This window comes from Canis lupus, chromosome 16, assembly GCF_003254725.2.
Source record: "Canis lupus dingo isolate Sandy chromosome 16, ASM325472v2, whole genome shotgun sequence".
NCBI lineage: Eukaryota > Metazoa > Chordata > Mammalia > Carnivora > Canidae > Canis > Canis lupus.
Genome location: NC_064258.1, coordinates 25,722,612 through 25,746,988, shown reverse-complemented (window position 1 = coordinate 25,746,988; position 24,377 = coordinate 25,722,612). Strand labels below are relative to the sequence as shown.

General features: G+C 37.1%; 1 protein-coding gene across 8 annotated transcripts in view; it reads right to left on the bottom strand.

Annotated features, from left to right (window-relative positions):
- The window catches only part of ZMAT4 (zinc finger matrin-type 4), a 356,108-nt gene that overhangs the window by 141,001 nt on the left and 190,730 nt on the right, over positions 1-24,377 (bottom strand). For all 8 annotated transcript variants that reach the window (XM_025438880.3, XM_025438812.3, XM_025438949.3 and 5 more), the window contains one exon: positions 4,924-5,151. In XM_025438880.3, coding sequence (XP_025294665.1) covers positions 4,924-5,151 — 228 coding nt within the window. The remainder of the gene's footprint in view (positions 1-4,923; positions 5,152-24,377) is intronic.

Here is a 24,377-nt window from a genome sequence, read left to right as displayed (position 1 = left end):
AAATAAATAAATAAATATAGGATTTTCACAGAATCGAAGACTCAGTATTGTGAAGAAATAAAATAAATCTCCCCACATTGATCTTTAGATTAAATTCAACCCCACTCAACATTACAACAAGCTTTCTGTGTAGAAATTGACAAATTGACTGTGAAATTTATATAGATATGCAAAGGATTTAGAACAGCCAAGCAATACTGAGGAAGAAGAAAAAGCTGGAGAGTTTGCATTACCTGATTTCAAGACTTCCGTAATACTAAAGGAATCAATACAATGTGGTACTGGCATAAACAAAACAAACCAATGGAACACAATAGTTGGATGCAAAGAGACTCATGTACAATTAATAGATTTTCAATAATGTTGCTCAGATCATTCAATGAGGAAAAGAAGATATTTTAACAAATTTTCTGAAATAACTCGGTAAATATATGAAAACAAAATGTATTTCAACTCCCATCTCATGTCACACACAAAAGTTAGTTTGAGATACATCATAATCCTAGATATAAGAGCTAAAACTATGACATTTGTAGACAAAAACATGTAAGAACATCTTTGATCTTGGTTGCAGGCAAAGATTTTTTAGATGTGACACAAAAAGCAATGATCATAAAAGGGAAAAAAGATTAATCAGACTTTTATAATTTAGTAATGTCTGTTTGCCAGACATTATTTAAAGAAATGAATAGCCAAATCGTAGACTAGGAGAAAATATTTGCAGTGCATATATCTAACAAAGGATTTGTGTTAATAATATATGAAAAGCTCCTATTATTACTCAACAATAAAAAGACAACCACACTTTTTATTTATTTTTATTTTTTTTTAAGATTTTATTTATTTATTCATGAGAGACACAGAAAGAGAGGCAGAGACACAGGCAGAGGGAGAAGCAGGCTCCATGCAGGGAGCCTGACATGGGACTCAATTCCAGGTCTCCAGGACCACACCCTGGGCTGAAGGCAGCACTAAACCACTGAGCCACCCAGACTGCCCCAATCAACACTTTTTAAAAGTAGACAAAAGACATGCACGGATACCTCACAAAGGAAGATATACAAATGACCAATAAGCACATTAAAAGTGTTTGACATCATTAGCCAACATGGAAATGCAAATTAAAGCCATAATGAAATACTTTTCTATACCTACTAGAATGGCTAAAATTTTGAAAACTGACAAAAACAGATATTGGTGGGAGTATGGAATTTGTATATGTTGCTTTGGGGAATGCAAAAGAATGCAGTTACTTCAGAAAATATTTTGACAATTCCTTATATAGTTAAAAATACTCCCAACTTTATGACCCCATGATTCTATTCTCAGGTAAGTGACACACACACACACACACACACACACACACACACACACACAAGAATGTTCATGAAAGCTTTATTCAAAATAGCACACACACATACAAATTTAAAGGAGAATAAATAAATTGTGGAACTTTCATATAACAGAATACTATTCAGCAATAAAAAGGGGCTAGTCTGCTTTACATGCAACAAATGGATACATTTCAAAAACAATATGCTATGTCAGAGAAGCTCAACACACAAAATATATGTCTGTTCCATTGATATGAAGTTTAAAAATAGGCAAAACTAATGTAGGTGAAAAATTAGGAAAAGTGGTTCTCTGGAATGGGAAGTTGGATGGACTAGGAAAAGGCACTCAGGACCTTTCTGGGGATGGATAAATTATAACTTGATAGGGCTGTGGGTTATACAGGTGTTTGCAATGTCAAAACCCCCCAAACTATATGACACTTAATACCTGCATTTCACAGTACATAAAATAGACATCATTTTTAAAAATTAGAAGAAAAAATCATAATTTCATTTTAAAATTATCCAGTCAGGATCCTTTTAGAAATAAAAGTGATTATCATGTTAAGAATAAAGGCTTTCAGGTGCACTGGGTGGCTCAGTGGTTGAGCATCTGCCTTCGGCTCGGGTTGTGATCCCAGCGTCCTGGGATTGAGTCCCTCATCAGGCTCCCCGCAGGGAGCCTGCTTCTCCCTTTGCCCATGTCTCTGCCTCTTTCTCTGTGTTTCTCTCATGAATAAATAAATACAATCTTAAAAAAAAAAAAAAAAAGAATGTAGGCTTTTAGGTGAATTTTAAAAGTATTTGCTTCCCCTAGTTATCTATTCAATTATTGAGTACCTACTCTATGTCTGTCATTGTTCTAGACATTTTGAACATATCAGTGAGCAAAACAGACATAAATGTCTGTTTTCCATCTAACAATCTATAGAAGTCGGGAGAAGGACATAAGTCAGGATAACTAAAATAAGTAAGTAAAAGTTGTAGTGTTTAAAAAACTGAGAAATTCTAGGGCACCTGCGTGGCTGAGTCAGTTAAGCCTCTGCCTTTAGCTCAGGTCATGATCCCAGGGTCCTAGGGATCAAGCCCTGGGTAGGGCTCCCTGCTCAGGGGGGAGTCTACTTCTCCTTCTACCTCTGCCCCTCCTCCTGCTCATACTCTCTCTCAAATAAATAAATAAAATCTTAAAACAAACAAACACCTGAGTTCTATGAAAGAAAGAATGCCTGGAATGTTCTAGCTGCATGACACAAGTTTTTAAAAAGTTATAGATATATTTACTAATTAGTAGTTTTGTCCTTAGTATCTGATTAATAATGCATTAGAAGCATTCCAGAAATATGGGTGGGTGTGTATGTGCATATGCATGTGTGTGGTGTGTGTAAAAGTGCTGATTTATCATCATTGTTTTATTCCTCAAGCTTTTCCAATATTTTATGCCTGAATAAACATATATCAAGATGTCACCTGGGGTGGGTGAAAGGTTGGTTTCAAGGACATTGTGTTCAATGCTAATCACATCTCATGTGCTACTGAGTCATAGTCACATTGAGTTATCAAGTCAAAGAGCAGCCCTTTTTGTCTTCTGTATAAAAGACAAGCTGCTCAAATGTTACAGAATTCAGACGCCCAAGTCATTAAATGTGGTTGTACATAAAAGATGCAGCACTGATAATTCAAAATAGACAAGAAGAATGTGCTCTAGAAATAATTCTTCTACAAGTCATAATATCTGGCACAAAACATAAATAAAGCCCTATTTTTCTCCTTCAGTGCCCTGCCGTGAAGGAGTCACTGAGCCAACTCGTTATCTGCCAGTAACAGCGAGTTTCGGGAAGGCCTTCAGCTATGGAGAGACTTTTTCTGTATTTTTTAACAAGACATAGACAGAGAATACAAGAAATCCCCCAACAAAAAGCAATAGCACCAACAATTTGAAAAGCTTTGTGATGAAATTATCCAACATTCTGAAATATGAAGCCCTGTGTTGTTTTTCTATAGCTAAAAACAAACCTGAAATACAGTGTTTTTTAATGTTTGTTCTTATTTGTTGTTCTTAATTACATATCTTGGAAAAATCCATCTCTAATCAAGCTCTATAGATGTACTAATGGACCTCCAATCCTAAATCTATATGGTATTAGAGGATTCTTTCATGGCAACGTGTTTATTTGCCAGCTACAGCTAATGTTTTCCTGCCTTTTTCCCTGTATGTATTTGAATCTGCTCACATGGAAGTCCTGCTGAAATGCTACCCACATTTCTAATTCCCATTCAAATGTCTTTCCTGGGTGAAGTCTTCCTCAACCAACAAACTCAGAAGTGGCTTGTCTTTAGTTCACACAGCATGATATTCAGTCCCACTTGTCTGGTCTAGAATTATACCATGGCATTTCCTGACTACAATGACCCCTCCTGGAGGCTCATAGCCAGGTTAGGGAAGGAATTATAGGCTCCACACATAGTACCCAGTTTAAACTCAGACTGCATTCTCAAAATTGAGTTGCAAATATTCTTATTAGAGCTATTATGAATAAAGATTCTCGGCCAGCCCATAAAAGCTCATCTGGCCCATATAACACTTAATAGTATTCATAGCACCCTTTGCAAAATTATTTTCATGAAAAAATGTATTTTCTCAGAAAAAAAAATATTTTATGTGATTCTGTACTACTTCTACACTGCCAACATGAGTTGATCAAAAATGTTGAAGTGATTGAAAAATGTTTAAATGGTTGTTGATGAGAAAAGATCCTATTAAGTCCCACGATGTGGTATATGTCTTCTTAAGGAATCCACAGGAATGATCCTCATCCTATGGTTCCTGAGAGAAGATGCTCAAAAGGTCAAGTAGCATTACTCAGCAGCTTCTGTGAAACCCCATACGAATTTCAAAAGCTGCATGCTTTCCATTACTTAAGGAAACATCTGGCAGGGTGCGATTGGGAAGCTGGCTATTGACCATATGGTGGAACCATCTTACCTCAGCTTCCTAGATATTTCTATTAAAGGGACTTGGGCTTGTTTTAGCTATTAGAGTCAACATGCTGCTTCATTTCCGTTGGATTTATAAAAGCACAAAATTTCTAATAAGATAATGCTACTTGGCCTTTTTAGCATCTTCTCTCATATTGCTCATCTACAAAAGCATTCATTAGTGAAGGTGTTTAAAGATAAAGCAGAGGTACTCCTGGATAACTCAGTTAAGCATTTGGCTTTTGCTTTTGGCTCAGGTCATCATCTCAGGGTTGTGAGATTGAGCCCCGTGTTGGGCTCTGCACTGAGCATGGAGCCTGCTTGAGATTCTCTCTCTGCCCCTGCCCCCCTTAAAAAAAGGTAAAGCAGAAGAAAAATATCTAGTTCATATATGAGTGGCTTCAATCTGAAAAATACTCAATAAAAATATGGAAATAACAAAGAGTTTGAAATGAAGGAGATTACAAAAATTAAGCTAGCTCTCTGCTCATTTCTCTTTCCATCTATTTCTTTTAGATGAGCCTGGATTTTTCCTTAGTAACCAATGCAATCTGTGAAGACAATCTTTCTCAGACAGCCCAGTTTTGTGGCAGAAATTAAGAGTTTCGCTTACCTCTTAGTTCCCCCATGTCCAGAGTTGTCCCAAGTTGTTCTAATAAAGCAACTCTTGCTGCATTCTTTTTGTGTTTCTTGCCATCGTAATGTTGCTGGGCCATGAGAGGATTGTTAAACCAGGCTGCACAGAGTCCACAGTATCTGTCTGAATCTCGTCTTTGATAGGGAGATGCGACCACTGGAGCAGTGTCCACCCTCGGAGGCTTAAGTGAGTTCAGGGGTGTTGCTGTGAAGGAAAATAACCAGAGAGAACCACAGGCTAGGTTAGTTCGTTACTGAGTACACTTCTCTTCAATATTCGAAGATGGATGAGTCTCATGTTCATTCTAGAGCTTGAAATCCAGAGTTTACTGAAAGCAGGAAAATGATCTTTGCCAGCCTGCATTTTTGAAGCTGAGATACAACGGAAAATTCCTAATTTATTGAGATTAGATTTCTCACATTGTTATGCTTAAATCTGATGGTTCAGGAGATCACCCATTAGGAAAAAAGTAAGACTTTCAAAAATAAACTCTTGGAGGTAACGGACAGATCCATTCAACAAATTGTAGGCAAAACTTGAAATAAACATTGAACAATGATGGCTTGAAAGATTCTGAATGGATGAATTAGACATTTGTGTGTTACAATTGGAAATAGTCAATAAATAAGAATTTTCCTAAGTGATAGAAGCAGATCTTTCAGTGACAAAGATTGTACCAGTTGACAAAATCCTGCTAATTTTGTTGTCAGTTTCTTCTGTTTACTGTGATTGTTATTTTCAACCCATACCTGCTAAAATTGTTGTTGTAAGTACAATATTGTTTTAAAAGACCAAATGACAAACAGTATAGAGCTGATGTTGCTTATCTAAACTGAAAAGGCATAATATCACTATTTTGAGATTGCACAGCCCCTGCTATTAATTTAACACATTCCATTTTGAGCTTTCAGTGAATTTTGGCCCAGAAACAAAAAAGAACCTAACTTGAAGGAGTTTACTAACAAAAAGTAAAAATAACTTTTTCTTCTGCATACAACGTACAATTTGCTTTCATCCTTATAATAACCATGACTTGGATTCCTGTTCCATTTCTTACATGATGGGCTTGAGAGATGCCAAATGGTTCACTGATGGTGACAAATGTAGTTATGGTAAAGGCAGCACTCCAAACCAAATCCTTAATTTCCAAGGCTAACGTTCCTTACAATACCTACCTCTAAAGACTCTTTACACACTTCTAATAAGCAATTTTACAATAAGCAAATTTATATATTTTTCTAGACCTCAGTCATCTTTGCTTTATATAGATTTAATTTAATTTTGGAAAAAGGTTCTAATCCAAATATTTTCAAAAGAAGAAGCAATTTAAATTCTCATATGGTCCATTGGTCATAATGCAATATAGAATACCTTCTATTGGTCTTTACCCTGTAATGTGGAGTGCAGCTGGCAAAACCATGAACATTAGGGTTATTGCAAGGAAAAGCTGAAATCTGGAACCTCAACAACAAGTTAAGTAAACACTTACTCAGTTCCCTCAAATTTCAATCAATTTCCCAATTTTCAAATCAGTTTTATGTGGGCTTTTTTTCAAGTTAAATAACAAATCTACAAATAAATACTTGCTAAAAAACATTTTGATTCAAGAAATGACTGGTATTATGGCAATATCTTCAATAAGTCTTTTCTTCTCTATCCAGAGATTTCATCAGATAGAGAGATTTTAGCTAGCTTACATGAAACTAAATGGTATTATCTCTATAGGGACTTAGAGAAATAGTATGTCTCCTAAAATCCACATTGTCAGATTCAGTCATATATCACCATGTGAAAATAAAGTTTAAAAGTGGGCCATACCACCCCAGCAGCCACCCAATATCATCTGCTATGACTTAGAAATGCTAGTAAAAGCTACAAATACTCAGTTGACCTGTATGCAAAAGGACTTCTATCTACTTCTCTGAAGGAAATTAGATCTTACTTTCAAAGTTTCCTGCAACCTTATCAATTTCTGAGGATTTATATCCATCTATTGTTTTTATGACAATCGAAAACATATCAAATGTTTGCAATCAGAATGAATGTTGACTCTTGATGCATAACTTATTTTTCTCTAAACTGGGCCCTAAAAACATCTGAGGTCAATTTTACCTATTGATAGTCTACATTTCATTTCTGGCAGGAATGATGCACAATAGAATATCAAATAAGATAATCTTATCTTTCACACAAGAAATTGTAAGTTAATGCTGCATCTGTATTGCAGCTTCTTCTCCTTAATAATTCTATTACCCAGTGTACAGCTCCAAAGTTTAATTTTTCTTATGCCCCTATTTCTGTCACCAGTCTCAACCCAGTTTATATTTCCTTAAAGGCAAACAAAGGCAGCAACATGAGGGAGTGGAAACTACCTTGACTCAAAGTCAGAAATCAAGATTGGGTTGTACTCCATCACTCACTGAGCTGTGTGATCTTTGGTAAATCTCTGATGTCTCTGGTTTCCACAAGGTTGAAATTCAGGGTCACCATCTCTTTAAAACCCATTGTGTGAGGATGGAACGAATTATAGAAGCTCCCTCTGTCACTGTCTCTCGCTCTCTCTTTTATGGCTTTGATAAAACCAAATAATGTTATATGGGAAGAGCAGTTTCCAGATAATAATGCTAAATCTGTGTGTGAGCATGGATCATAACAACCATAGTTCTTTGGCAAAAGTATATTATTCTAATAAAATGAATACAAAGTAGGGCAAAGATTATTGTTTGGTTCGAAAACACATTTATGACAAAACATTTTAGTTGATGTATAGTTCATTTTTATTTAAATTTCATGCTTTATGTGTTTATTCTAATTGCAAAAATAGTTAGCTAAATACTGACTTTATCTCCTCTATGTATAACTTAAAACCAAGAGTTCATTCATCAAAACTAGTAGTTTTCAACCTTGGGTAAACATTAAACTCAGGGGGAGCTTTTTTCCCCCCAGGGGGAGCTTTAAAAATCTCCATGTTCAGGCTGTCCCCCAGACCAATTCTGTTCAATTATATCAGAATCTCAGGGTAGGAGCCAAACGTCAGGATGCTCCAGTGCATCCTCCCACACTACCTGATCCATGTTTCCAAAGTACAGCCAGTGTTGAGAAGCACTAATACAAATATTGCCAGATTTTGTCTGAAATGGCTATATAATAGTCTCCCTCGATCTTTGCATTAAAGAAAGTCACATGTTACATCCAGGGCCAATTATTTTGTAGACAATAACTGAAATGCCACCTCTTTATCTATGAGGCAGAAGGAAATAATAATTACTTGGCATTTTTAAAACCCTGATCAATTTCTCCATTTCTCCAAGATATAAAAAAGTTGCTATAAAATAGCAGCATGTTATAAATTTATATTATAAAAGTTAAATAACAATTATGACCCCTTGTCCCAAGCAGAAACTCATGTACACATTGAGCTGCAGAGGCACTGGACTGCCTACCTTGGACTGGCACCATTCCCAGCCTGATCTACCATCCCTCTCCTCCTAGCTAAACACCTACCCTGCGGGGTGTTGTTCAGTTCCATTTGCTCTGTGAGACCTTGACAACCAAAACAAGAAATAGTTCTCTCACCTCTAAATTCAAAACATTTACTAACTGAACAATTCATTTGACATTTCTTAAAAGTGCCTTATAATCTTAGTTGTGTACACCTATGAGTATATGTGTGCATGTATAAGGGAAATTAGTTCATAATATTGCACTTCAATACTAGATATTTTGGTGTGTGCTATCTTCTCTCATACCTGTCCATAATTCTTTGTTTCAATTCAGAAAAAAATTAAAACCATCTACAATTCAATTTTCCTTCATGATTCATTTTTTATTAAAACTGGACCTGAATTCAGAAGAGGCTATGTATAGTCTTTATATATATATATAACTTATATAAGTGTTTTACATATATATTTATATAAGTGTATATATAAGTTTATAAATAAATAAAAATAAGTAAATAAAATGTAAAGTAAAATATATAATATGTATAATATAATCAGTGTAAACATACATACATGTTGCAATAGAATTATTAATGTCTCTAAACATGGAGTCGTGTCTTAGATCTGTTGAAATATAATATATGGTATATGTACTTAATTACAAATCTAAAGCCCTAAAATTTCGGATTCTCAAAACACATTCAGTTCCCAGTATTTTGAACAGAAGATCATGGATCTGTAGCCAATTCAGAGGGACTAAAATAAATTTGTTGTTCTAATGCTTGAGACGACTGAAACAAGTCAGTCTCCAAAAGTTGATTTCTAAGAATCATCACCTGAAAATAGGAATCATTTTCAATATCGCTTTTACATCTTGTATAATATTTGTCAAGAAGCAAGTTCTCAATAGCTATTTATACACTGTTGGTTAAGTTGTCTTGAGTAATAGCGTAGAATAATATGCATCTCTGTCCTATATTTGTTTCTTCCTGGTAGGATAACCTCAGTTGATCTAAGGACAAAAATACTTTCAGAACACCTGGTGTGTGCCTCTCTCAGAACACTTCCTCAACTCTGTAATGTAACATGTATAACCAGACTCCCCATGAGTCAGCAGTTGCATGGTGGCACTCACATAATGTATATATCTCATGCCTTTTGCTAAATGAGTGAATAGCTAGATGGATGGATGGATGCTCTTTGCATTAGAAGTGAATAAAGTGCAGAGTTTTCTTGTTTTTTCTAAATTGTGTCATTTAGGGCTTGAGTACTAGTCAATATAAATATAAACACTAGCAACCCAGTGGCAAGATTCTGGGTGGAAGTGAGGGGAGGTGAAGGCTAAATTGCAGAAAGGCAACATGGCAAACTATAGACACATGCCCCAATCTCCCTATCTTTTGGATTTAACTGGATATACCGAAAGTCAGTATTATTTCAAACTTCTGTCTATTAGCTGGGGTGGTCTATTTCCGTGTATTTTAAAGAATTCAAATTATGCACATCATTCTGGAAATTTTACTTTCAAACAGGAAGCCATTTCCTCTGATTGGTTTAGCACAGCATCTGAACTCATCTCTCCAAGCTTCTGGCTTGGTACCACCCATCCCAGTTTGCCTGGCACTGAGAATATTCTCAGGACATAGGACTTTCAGTGCTAAAACAGGGAAAATCCTAGGCAAACTGCAATGAGTTGGTCACCCTAGCTTCTGGGGTCAGAACTGATTTAACATTGCACTGAAGAAAGGGATTAGTAAAAATTTTGGAAATAACTGCTTGGGAAACTAGAACAAGTACTCTTTCAACCAACCAGACAGGCTCTATCAATATATCTCAAAGCTTTACTCGTCAGCTTTTCCTTGTGGGTGTCCATAGCCAGAGAAGGGAATAACGCAGTCAGCAGGCAATAGTATTCTCACCTGCCTGTCTGCCCTCTGGAATATGGCCTCAGGGTGCCTTCAAACCAAAAACATGCAGCTTTCACTGACATTCACTACTCTCTCTCTTTCTCTCTCTCTCTCTCCCTCTCTATCTCTCCCCCCCCCCCCCCCCCGTCCCCATCTCTCCTCTCCCTTTCTCCCATGTCCTTTTCTTTCTCCCTCTTTCACTCATTCCGGATGCTTTCAAGGCCTTAGGGTAACAAAAATTAATCCATTCTCACAAAAGACTTGGGGGTTATTGAAATAGTTTTAGGAAAAAAAAAGAAATAGTTTTAGGAATTTACTTCTTTTAAAGTCCATGGCTTTCTCATCTAAGGCATTCTTATCCATAGTATTAATTCTTTCAGTTTGTATGCTATAGTGAGGTTTACTCCATTCTGTCTCTTCCATATCTTTTCTTCTTTAAGTTGTTCCCAAATCCTATTTGACCAGTGAAGCAGCTTGAGGTTCAGGGAGATAAGTCAGCTCTCACAGGGACCCTTAATTAAATAAGCAGCAAAGACAATGACCAGATCTTTTGACTCAAAGACCAGCGCCATATTTTAATGCCAACTAGTTTCTAATGATGCTGAGAAAGTGATAGGCCAAATAAACAAACAGATTAACTATAGAGTCAGAACACATTTTCTAGGCTTCAACATCCGTTCTCAGCAGGGATTATTTGGAAATACTCATTTTTCTCTAAAACAATTTTTCTAATTTCCAGTGCCTATAATCAACTGCCTTTCCTTTTTCTCTTTTTTTTTTTTTCCTACTCTAAATCAAATTAATGACAGTAGGAATCCTTTAGCAAGTATCACTGGGTTTTGGGGTTTTGTTTTGTTTTGTTTTGTTTTCTGTTTTTTTTTTGTTGTTTTTTTGCAAATGCTGTTGACAGTTAAATTTGAATGGGCCACTTGGTGTCTGGCTGGGGAGATGGCTATCAGTGTGGATGGACAGCTCAGAATTCCAGCCTCTTCTGCAAGTAAATGCCTCAACTTGATATAAACCGCAAAGTTGGGGCTCAAGATGTACATTTCTTTTATATCTCTAGCAGAGGACAGGGCCTCTTGTGTAGATGGCAGATATTCTATGAACATTTAATGAGTAAAGGAAGAAAAGGACTAACAAATTTCAGTTAATATCAATTTGGTGGATTTTCATGCTTTCATAAATGGCTTATGAGAGCTACATTTTAAATCTTGAATGATTTTGTTAGACTTTATAGGGTTAAAAACAAGTTAGATGTTCATATGTGGTGATAGATTAAATAAATTGCAGGCATCCATACTCTGAAATACCATGGAGCAAAGGAAAGCACATTTTAGAAAAAATATTTAGTGACCTGGAGAAATGCTCAGAATATAATGCAAACTAAAGATGTGTTTATATGTAGGGTGCAAACCTAATTACTTGTTATTAAATTATATACACCCATCTATTTAAAACTATATAAAGACTAGAAAGCTATAAATCAAATTTTTAGCAATGGTTATTTCTTAGTTGTGGATTATAGTGATTTGTTTAGTACTAAAGGATATACACTCTTTGATGCAGAGGGAAAACATTTTTATTTTACAACTTACATATAGGCCACATTTCATGCTAAGTTGTTTTAGAGCAAAGTGGAGAAAACACTGCTTAGGGGACGTGTGGTGCCACAACCAGGTCTTAAATTAAATCACAGATTTTATTTGCAGTGATTTATTTATTAATTTATTGTTGATTTGGGGGAAAATGTGTTGGGAAAAAAACTAGCTCTGTCAGAATATGATGTAAAAGCCCACGCTTCTCCTATTTCTCTCCAAAAGATACAGAGGAAAGCTGTTTTCCCACTGTATGGCAGACCCAAAAATCACTTTCATTATTTAGATAAAATGAAGTAACACTCTTCCTTCTCATATGTTTGGAAGTGAGTTCCGCTATCCAAGGCTGCAAGACAGAAAAATCCATGTGCTATTTCTTTTATGCCATGAAGGAAATTAAAGAACACTGCAAAATATCTCATGTCCCAAAATACATGCTATTAAACACTTCCTGAGAATAAACAAAGGCGAGGATGACTTAACAGAACCATCATTCCAATTCAATTTTGTATCAAAACTCTAATTATAATCAGCCTATTAACAGGAACTGCTTCCTCACCCACACTACATTTATATATCATCAGTCTTCATTAATATAGATTCATAGATCATTGATTTTCATTAATATAGAATAATTCCCCCTAGTTTCAGTCACTGATTAGGTTCTAAATATCTTCAGTACGCCTGTTTCCTGCAAAATCCCAATCTTTGAAAATGAGCCATTAAACAGAACTTTAGAGAAGATGCAAGTCCATTTATAATTTTCTCATGTTGTTTGACAAAAGGATCCTAAGGCTGCAACACTCCACATTCTTCCAGGTGTTGAAAACAGAGGATGTAGAATGTAGGTTCCATGAGGACAGGATCTTGCACTATTTTGTCCACTGATATATCCTAGGTCTAAAGAACCAGCCCTGGCACACAGTATGTGTTAAATAAACTCTTGTTGAATGAGGGGAACAGTTTATGCTCTATAAAGCTATCTGTGTAAGAGAAGGGATTTTAGTTTAGGAAATTCTGCTAGTAGGAGAACATCCTCTCTGTACAGACTGATCTTAAAAACACCTGTTTCATTATGGGTATAATGCTTTCATGGTGTTTGGTCTTCAAACATGATTCAGTTAAGGTGTTTTGCTCCCTCTGAATTCAAACTCAGAATCTTTGGTTAAGGCCATAGTTCCCAAACTCTGTGCAGAGGTACCAGAGGATGATGCAGGGGATCCATAAGATTATTTAAAATTGTGAGAAAACCATAGAGACATCCATTTAATACCATAGGAACCACTATCTTAATGAAGTTCATGATTTCAACATTAGATGCTACAGTCCTTTGAATGAGTTCATATTCCTGTGAACCTGGATTTTTGGAGGCTGCTGCCTACCTCTAATCCATCTAGCCAACCAATGAGGAACAGGACACAAAGGTGACAATGTCCAATCTAATCCAAAGATTTGAGAAGTTATACAGTGTCCAATAGGCAAATGCATCCATTAGTAAGTGTGGTTATTCAAGGATGAAATACAAATGTCAACTTTTCCTTCAATATATGCTGGCTGATTTATTAGGACATAAATATTTATTAAGTTGTTGGGACACTAAGAGTTATGACATCACCCTACTATATTTACTTATTGCTTGAGCAAGTATCAATGGTCTGCTAATTGGGTGCTGCTGTAAAAGCCTTTCCTCATGAACCTTAGACAAGAGGCAGAGTCTCAGAGGGCAGAGTGGATTTCCCTGGCGGGGATTCATTGATTTACTGAGACTCCCATGCCCACGCCAGCAGATGCCATACTTGGAGGAGCTGGAGGGCATTATCCAGATCAAACAGTATTGGCTGAGAGGGGAGGGTTGGTGAGCTGAAACCTGAGGACTGGTATCAGCTTTTATGCTTTCCTTCTGCCACCACCATCCCGATTTCACCTAACCTATACCCCATGCTCACAGTTGGGAATAATTTACTTATCCAGCAGCATCAGCTATTCAACTAGAGAGCCAGCTTCCTGGATCATTTCTTACATCCTATGAATATTTATGCAGGATTCAAAGACAAAAAAAGCAACCAGTTCCAGAAGCACAGCAGATATAAAGTATAGGCTAAGTTCAGAGGTAGACAGAGAGAGAGAGAGGGTGGCCTTTTTGAGCTGAAGGAAGCTGAAATCTTAGAAGTAATTTTAGAGAAGTTAGTCCTGACATTGTCCCCTGAAGAGAACATGTATATCTCTACATCACCCTAAGCTAGCATGCTTCCCCAGTCACTCAACCTGAGTGACCTTAAGCATAGATCCCTAAAAGTCACATTGTTGTAATAAACCACATTTTTCAGGTTACAAAAATTGCCTCTACTTCCATATTTAAAACTAAATGAATTTGAATATTAGCTATGCATATTTTTGCATGTATCTATTGGATTTAACCTAGAAATAAAGTACTTTTTATTAATTGGAAACTGCTAAATCTGAAGGTTCTATGCTATTCTGAGTCAGGTCTATAAAACCATAAAGCAATTCTAGAACTTCCTGAGGTCTTCTAAGACAGATGGAGCTACTTTGCTCCATACCACTACTTCTCATATTAAGCAATGAAGTTGGTGGGCAAAGGACAATTGCAAATAAAGAAAAGGTTTTAGGCTAGATAAGATTTTGCAAATCAATGTTAGAAAATCATTAGGTTAATTTAGTCCCTGGGGAAATAGAGGCCATCCCAGAGCCTGAATTATTTAAATGCATCATCCATAATCATTCATTTAACCATGGCTTGACCACAAATTGCATACTCCATTGTTGCCATGCAGACACAGCCAAAAGGGAGTGCATTAGAGAGAATATAAATGATTCCTATTGAAGAATCTTTAGGACAAGGGTGCCATTAACAGCTAATGAAGGTGATGTTGCTTAAAATTTGCAACTGCAAGTGTGCTCCACAGACCAAGAGCATCAACATAACCTGGCAGTTTATGGAGATGCAAATCTCAGGTCCACCCTAGACCACTAGATGAGAATTGACATTTAGGAGAGTTTCATGTGACTGGCATGCAAATTGAATTTGGAAAGCACTGGATTAGAATCAGTGGCTATCAGCCCTGGGAAGGGTTATAACCACCTGGGAGTCACTGAACACTGATGGATTCTAGGTCCCATCACAGGCCAATTAAATCAGAACCCCTGGGGGTGGAGCTGAGCTATGGCAGGCTCTAAAGCTTTTCAGGTGCTTCTATTGCGCAGCCAGGGTTAGGAAGGATCAGACAACAGCTGGCATGGACCTCACTTTACTTCAATCTTATGAGGCAACTGTATTTGTATGTTTCATTCATTCAACTCTATGCACTGGCACCATGTTCCACATTAGCACACAAGACCAGCCCTTGTGCAGCTTGAAATCCAGAATGGAAACACTTTTTTTTTTTTTTTTTGGAATGGAAATACTTTTAATTCACAGAACTATTTTATTAAGTTGCATTAATTCTACAGAAGCCTATTTACTCAAAAAAATTATAAGAGGCAACAGATATAGAGAAAATAAAAGGTTTTGAAATAATACCAAATGAGACATAACTCAGGATAAGGTTACTTTAACCATAGTGAGAATATTTCCTAAAGTAAAATGAGGCTAATGATTCTACCTCATTATCTTTGTTGTGCCTGATGAGAAGTTGGTTCCCAGACATCCTGGCCATAGAGAAAATGAAAACCGGAACCCAGATATCCTAATTCCTACTTCATGTTTTCCCTTGTCCCACACTGACATCAGTTCTGAAAAATGGATGCAGGGGCTTCCCTCAAAGAGACTGGGAAGATGATGAGCATGAGACAAGGGAGTGTGTGGGAAGAGGAAGTCAGAAAAGCTCACCTGCTGGTCATGAAATGTTCATGTATCTGGTCAGAAGTGTGTAGTGACTACAGCAATCTTAAGATTCTTTCAAAGCAATCCAGGATGGATTGTAGAATGTCAGGAAGTAGAGGGAAGATCTTGCCAGAGAGGTGGTGGCTTAAGGAAGAAAGGTGTCTGAGTAATAGTTAAAGGATTTGGGATTAGCCAGAAGAGAAGCTGAAGCATTACTTAATAACACTTGAGACACATAGAAGATTATAGAATTTAGACTGATGGCCAGCTGTTTTTCCAAAACTGCTAAAAAGGAAAAACAGACTGAACCTGAACGGTAGGCCCTTAGAAGACAAGAAGCTTAAGGGAGCTGTTGCATGACATTAAGACATGTTTACCGCCCCTAGGGTGGGCAGCTGAGGAAAATTCGTAGAATAAGAGCATTATTAATACCCAGCAGTGAAAGAGAGAGCCAGATGATGGGACAAGAGTTAAATGGAATCTTGCTGGAAACAGGTGGATAAGGTGGTAACTCAGGATTCTGTGAATTCCTCAGGATAACTCATTCACCATCCTAGGCATGGGAAGAAACAACACCTTTTTCAGTCAAAACTCTTGAATATTAAATCATCAGGCTGATGAAAATGTATGGACATCTTTCTTACTTTGACTAAAAATGATCTCCCCTTTGTGTAAAGAAAGATCTAGTAAAATCTTCACATATATGCCAGAGTTACTTCTTGCTTCCCTGTCCAGCAGCACACTTGGTATGAGTTTTACTAATTGAAAATGAAGGTCCAGGTATTAAGATTTCATCAGCTCTGTTGACTAAAAAGCAAAATAAAGATGATAATCACTAGCACTTTACACTAATCAAGATATAATTACAGTGGGAATTCCTGAGTACACCTTTAACCCCGGTCTCCTGCTTCTCAGTTATGAAATTTCAACAGGTGGTATAGAGCAACAATCATGCTTACAAATGACTGAGGACACTTCCAGAGACCTCCATATCTCTTAGCATTGAGGACTGCACTCAGAACTCCCAGACCATGCCTGTAGCCAGTATCAACAACAATAAGAATGGCCGCAATTCATACCTAAAAGTGGTCAAAATCCTCTTGAAAACCTAGATGTATTTATAATGACAGCCATAGGACTCAATAAGTGTGTGCTCAGCAGATAATTAGCAGGAAATCCTACACAAGAGAAACAGCTTCTCTGAAGGCTGAGAGTAAAGTAAGAAAACACAAATGTTTATCATTTCTAGCTTTCAGATAAATAAACTGGTTTGGCATCTGTGTTACATAACAATTTATATTGCAGAATAATCTATTGAGAAGTTAACTAATTGCCTTATTTTCCAATAGACTCACTTCATAAAAATGAAGGGTGTTTTCCATTGCATTCCAAAGTGAGGGCTAATCTTGAACTCTGGCTTTCCCCCACCCCCACCCGCCAGGACAGAATAAATGACAATGGCAATAACTCTTAAATCAACTGTTGGCTATCTGAAGAGCAAAGGGATCTGACTGTCAAAGAAGGGTGTGCCTTCTGGTATCAGGAAAGGGATTGGCTCATTAGGGGCTGGGAAAAAGAGAGTTACAAATATGGCTAGAGACCTGGCTATCTTAAAAGCAGTATGTCAGGGCACCTGGGTAGCTTAGTGGTTGAGCATCTGCCTTTGGCTCAGGTTGTGATCCTGGAGTCCTGGGATCAAGTCCCACATCAGTCTCCTCACCGGGAGCCTGCTTCTCCCTCTGCCTATGTCTCTGCCTCTCTCTCTCTGTGTCTCTCATGAAAAAATAAATAAAATCTTTAAAAAAAAAAAGAAAGAGCAGTACGTCTAAGGGGGCAGGACATCCCCCAGAAATGTCCATAATGGAGACTTGGCCTTCTTTATAACAGCCTCACCTGGCACAAAGGGGATGAAACCATCAGTGGAAGTCCTTGTCCTGAAGGAATATGTCAGCCTGTGAGGGAGACAGGTAAGTGAGACTCACTTCTCAGGAAGCCCTGGGGCTTCACCTACAGCCTGTGGACCAGCACATAACAGCATTCTGGGTGACCATAAAGTACCCAGAGCTCACAGGCTGGGAGATTTCTTCAAGGGTGCCCTCATGCCTCTAGGCCCTTGTGTGGCCCTGAAGAGGGAGAGGGTACCCCAGAGAATGACCAAGATTATCTTTCTAAACCATCTTTAGGGCTAGAGGACAGAAGTAATTTATACTGATTTCTAAAATACGAATATGATATTTATTGTACTCAAGTGCTATCCAGTAATTCATACTTATCGTATCTGATTATTAAAGAAACTAACCTGTTACACAGAACCTTTGAGGCTGCCATTTAAAATATACAGATATTTCAAAGGATGAGAATAAAATCTGGGACATTTGCTACTAATTATTTTAGGTAGAATGCTTACTTTACAAGTAGCTTCTCAATTTCATAGACTAGACGGTATTAGGATTCTAATCTTTAACAGTTGATTTAAGAGTTATTGCCAGAAAATCTTTCACTCAGAGTCGTTTCTGAATAGTAATGCATTCTGTATATGGATTTCGAGCCCTGACCACATCTCCTATTGTCAGTTTCAGTATAAGCACAAGAAACTGACAATTTTATTGTCTTCATAAAAATGTGTTAAAGAACACTTTCTGGAATAAAGGTATAACCACATCATAAAAGCTGCTGAAATCATCACCTATCTTATGCCACTATTTGATCATCCAAAAAAGAAAAGTGAGTTTATACTATTTTAAAGGATTTGTGAAAATCACCTAGGCAGTAGTCTCGTTGTTAAAATCTTTAATTCCATTCAATCTTTGATCCTTTGTTTCGCTGGTCATCAAGTATAAAATAAAAAGACAGCAGCCTTGATCTAACTATTGCTCCAAGCTTCTTGTGATCCACTGTTCAAAAGTAGTGGCCATAAGAAGTTAGCTCACCTCACATTGCTAATTTATTTAAACCCTATTTGCTGAATGACAGCAGCCTGATTCACATGTTTTCTCCTGACAGCGTGACATCATGGAAAGATTACTGCAAAACAAAAGAAGTCTCTTTGCCATCAACTGTTATATCATCCCAGCCAGATAGCTTTACCTCTCTAGGCCTGTTTCCTCATTGGGAAAATGAGATGGTTGAAACAATGACTGGTAAACACCTTCCAGCTCTGCAATTCTATGAATTTATTACTTGTTGTACTTGTAGGCATTAGAAAAGTCAAAGACATCATCGGAACAAATGCATTGATCTAGAAATGACATCTTAGAACATGCCAGCATTTCTAACTTAAGAGAAAATACACTGCTATGAAGATTTGCCTGTTTGACAAAGTATTGTTTGCGTCTATTAAAACAAGTACCTAGACAGGCTATGCTGGCAAACCAAATAACCTGATTCAGATGATAGAATTGCTGCAGTGTATGAAATCTTATATGCAAATAGGAGGTGCTGATTGAACCTGGACTGCATACATTATTTAAAATTTGAATTTATGTAACTTACAAACAGATCTAGAATCCCTGATCTTTATTCATTCAACAGAGAACTTAAATAAGCAATTCCGTGTCTGGCATAGAAATTTATGGAAAAGTTCTGAAGCTCTGTCTCTCTCATTTTCAGCAGCAAATAAGGAAGGAAAGAAGAGAACCAACAAGACTGCAGAAGAGGACTATATGATAAACACACACACAAGACAAGCAGAGTGGACGAGATCAGTGCTTATGGTTTCCTTTTCCCACACTGTTCCTACAAATGAGAAATACTTGATTTAAAGTTTATAAATATCTCTTTGTTGCTTCTGATCATCCTAGTGAGAGCCTTAGAGTCTGATCTGTGCTGTTCATTAAGTGAGCAAAAATCTGTAGATAATTTTATGAAGCATTATTTGTCACCACCTTGAGATGAAGGAAAGGTCCCAAAACGTGCAAGCAGAGGCCCTGGATTCAAGTTCCAGTTATGTCATTTTTACTACATAGCATCAGGCGGGTCACTTTACCCTGCCATCTCAGTTCCCTTATCAGTGAAGTGGAGAGAATGGTTTTATAAAAGGCAAGTGAAAAAATGAATGTGATGTTTCTGAGAGAATATCTTTAACATTATCAGTTATGATCATTTATTTTATTACTAATTTAGAGTCTGCCCTCTCAATTATAGTTTTACCACACCCTAGGATCTTTATAATATTCTATGTTTTTATTTATTTTTAAGTGATTTTTGAAAATTTTTTATAAGTGTGATGAATATAACTTCAATATAGTCAATTCCTGTTATTCACAGTCGTGTTCCTTACAAAGTCTCCAAAGAACACTGAATAAGCACATACCAAATCATTGCTCCCTAGGGGAAATTCAGGCTTAGTTCTTGTGAGCCTATGGTCACATTTTGGTCAACTGATCAATATAGAATCTTGTTTTATGTGCGCATCTGTTCAAAGAAACCTTATTTAATATACATTTTAGATTCATTAACATTAAACTCAAAGTAAACAACATATAACTCATGCCTAAACTAAATTAAGCTGAGTGTTGTATGTAGGTGATGAACCACTGAATTCTACTCCTGAAACCAATATTGCACTGTATATTAACTAACTAGAATTTAAATAAAAATTTGGAAAATAAATAAATAAATAAAGTAAGTAAGTAAGTAAGTAAGTAAGTAAGTGAAAATGCCTAAACACAGGCATTTTGCCATAGGCACATCACAGCTTTCTTGGATTTAGAAATAAAAGACTTCAGTGCTACCCTTAGAGGACATTTTAAATCACAAAGTCACCAACAAAAACCACAAAAATGTGTAAAACCTGGCGCTAAATGGATTGCAAAAAGGACACATATTTGCAGTATGAAAGTTGAAACAAAAGGCAGAGTATCGCCTTGTTCATCCCCAATGAGAATATGCACATGGGGCAACTCAAATTTTTTACCACTTTGAACATGACCATTAATGTGCCATGAATGTTGATTTTTCGTGTTACAATGAAATCTTAGTGAGTTCTCAAATTCACAAATACAGAATTTGCAAATAATGAATATTGACTATGTGTCTGTGCGTGTTCCCACCTATAGATATTTACATACAATAATAGGCTCATTGAACACTTACTGGTGTGGCAGGACTGTATTAAGTATTACTCATGTCTCCTTTTTGCATAATAATTCTAAAATTTAAATATTATCATTATCTTTCCAATACGAAATGGAGGGTTAAAGAATTAAAATAACTTGTAAAAGTTCACAAAGGCATAAGCAGATTGTAAAACTGAGTTTACCTTAGAGCCTTTGTTTATACCCTACATTACTCTGTATTTCACCTATTTTACTAGGAGAGAAAAGTTTCTTTAAATCAGGCAAGCAGATAGGCAGGACACTTCCTATAAAGCTGAGAAACCACTGCCTTTGAGCATTATATTTAACAGAAATTTAAATAACCAAGGTAACTTCATTCAAAAATAAAGCTGTAGATTATTTATTTATTTATTTATTTACTTATTTTTAAAGAATTTATTTATTTATTCATGAGAGGCACAGAGAGAGAGAGAGAGAGAGAGGCAGAGACAGAAGCAGAGGGAGGGAGAAGCAGGCTCCATGTAGGGAGCCTGAAGTAGGACTAGATCCCGGGACTCCAGGATCACGTCCTAAGCCAAAGGCAGATGCTTAACCGCCGAGCCACCCAGGGATCCCCAAGCTGTAGATATTTAAATGCTTATCATTATTATAATCTCCAGTGCTTTCAAGTTTCACTTATCCAACAAGTATTTATTAAATGCCTACTATGTGCCAGGAAGTGTCCTACATGCATTCATCAACAGAGCCATAATGCTGTAACGCCTCTGGAGCACACTGCAGAAGTATTTGCTATCAATCTTCTAATGCTGTTAAGACATACACACATTACAGCAACTTCCAACTCTTAAGGGTCAGAAATGAAAGAAAGGTTACTGCCAAGTTTGATGCCATTTCCTGTCAAGCCAATGATGTCTGAGGATTACATAAAAGAGTGCTCAATATCCATTTTTGCTAAGAATGATAGATGTATTCATAAAAGCTTATATGTGAAACAGTAACTTTAAGGGACAATGAATCAACCAGGATAGATTAGGCTCTCCTGCAATAACAAACAACCCCGAAGTATCACAATAAACACATCTTTCTTGTTCTTGCAAAGTCTAATGCAAGTTGAACAGCTCTCCTCTGTCTTGTAGCCTGGTTTTAAAGTAATGCTATGTTACATCTACACACAATCAATTCAAAGTCTGGGGAATGTAGGAAGCAAATGGATTTTGAATGAGTAACTCGTCTGCCACAAACACGAATTAATTTTCTTATTAATACTAAATGTAATACCTAACTATTTAGATTACAGATAATCTTAAAATTTCACTTTGTTTAATGGGAGACAATGGGGAGTACCTGTAGTTTTCAGTTTCTTTTTTTCCCTATGCTTCAGATTTCTGTTACATAATTCATATTCTCTTCAAAAAATTTTTTAAAGCACAGCTAAATGATGTCGTCTTTAGAATTTTGAGTAAGAAAGTCTCATTCTTATTTCAATTATCTTGTTTGAATGAGTTTATCATGAGAAAGAGGGGAAAAATACTAGCTAGCAGGCAGAGTATCAGGGCCCGTGACCTTTGTCATGTGCCATCATTTAAAAGAAGTTGGCCAAATACATATGCACTCAGAATTTCAGAATGTCCAACGAAAGATGAATGGATAAAGAAGATGTGGTTTATGTATACAATGGAATATTACTCAGCTATTAGAAATGACAAATACCCACCATTTGCTTCAACGTGGATGGAACTGGAGGGTATTATGCTGAGTGAAGTAAGTCAGTCGGAGAAGGACAAACATTATATGTTCTCATTCATTTGGGGAATGTAAATAATAGTGAAAGGGAAAATAAGGGAAGGGAGAAGAAATGTGTGGGAAATATCAGAAAGGGAGACAGAACGTAAAGACTGCTAACTCTGGGAAACGAACTAGGGGTGGTAGAAGGGGAGGAGGGCGGGGGGTGGGAGTGAATGGGTGACGGGCACTGGGTGTTATTCTGTATGTTAGTAAATTGAACACCAATAAAAAAAAATATGCTATTTAAAAAAAAAAAAAAAGAATTTCAGAATGTGAACCCCTTTGGAAACAAGATCTTTGTAAAGCTGAGATGGAGTCATACTAAATGAGGGTAAGCCTCAAATCTAGTAACTGGTGTCTTCACATGAAGAGGAAGGACATAGAGACACACAGGGAAGATGGGAATGTAGCAATGGAAACAGAGACTGGAGCGATAAAGTTAGAATGCCAAGGGAAGCCAGCAGCCCCCAGAGGCAGGAGGAAGCGAGGGAGGATTCTTTCCTAGGGCCTTCAGAGAGAACATGGCCCTGCCCACATCTTGATCTCAATCTTTAACCCCCCAGAACTGTGAGAGAATAAGTTTCTGTTATTTTAAACCACCCAGTTTATGGTAATTTGTTGCAGCAGCCCTGGAAAACTAATACACGTAGGATAATAGAGTTCAACTAGGAATTAAAAATCAGGAGTTATAAACATACTAAGGTTTTGGCAAAATCCAGGTAATACTCATCTGTTTATTCTTCACAAACGTCTTAAGATTTTAGACCTGGTGGAGACATTGGCTATCACTCAAGTCTTACAGCTTTTCTGGAGAACTTTCTTGCTCTTAACGAGGAAGGGTTCCCCTCATTCTCAATTCTTGGGGTACGTCCCCAAGGTGCATGTCTCAAACTTGCCTCTGCCCTCAGTTACATCTATCTGCTGATCCCTGTCTTGGTGCCTCCCCCGCTCCTGAAGGGTAGGTACCGCCCAGGAAAATGCTTGCATTTTATATACAAACCCATGCCAGCACCATTCTCCCCACACTGCCTATTCCTCGAGATCACTCATTATCAGGATCAGAGGTCAGCAGCAAATCTTTCATGTAAAGGATCACGTAGCAAATATTTTAGGCTTTTTGGAACATATGGTTCCTGTCACATCTATTCAGCTCTGCCACTGTAGCCCAAAATCCATCTTGACCGAACATTCATGAATGTGTGTGGTTGTGTTCCAATAAAACTTTATTTATGGACACTAAAATAGGAATCTTATTTATTTTCCCTGTGTCACAAAATATTCTTTCAGTTGTTTTAAAACCATCTGCAAATGTAAAAACCATTTCTGGCTTGCATGTAATACATTAGGCAGCAGGTCAGATTTGGTCCTCAGGTCTAAATTTGCTAATTCCTGATTTAGATCAGCAGTTCTTCCCTGGAGTCGGATTTGTCACCTAGGAAGCATTTGACTATGTCTAGAGACATATTTTTATTGTCACAACTAGTGGGGTTCTTCTGGAATCTAGTGGGTAGAGGCCAGTGACGCTGCTAAACATCAGGTGGTGCACAGAACAGTCCCTGCCCCAACACAGAAGGTCGAGACTGTGGAGATGAGAAACCATGTCTAGATTAAGGATTCTTTTAAGAAACTGAGACCCTTCCCTAACAATCCTCATTGGTTAGGTTAGTAAGATCTGACTTAAATGGCTCTCCTCCTAAATTCTTGTCAGAACAGTTCCACCGCAATTACTTTAACCACTCTTCAATATCCTATTGTATTTAAAGACCTTCACGGGGGGTGTTGTTTATTGTATTCCA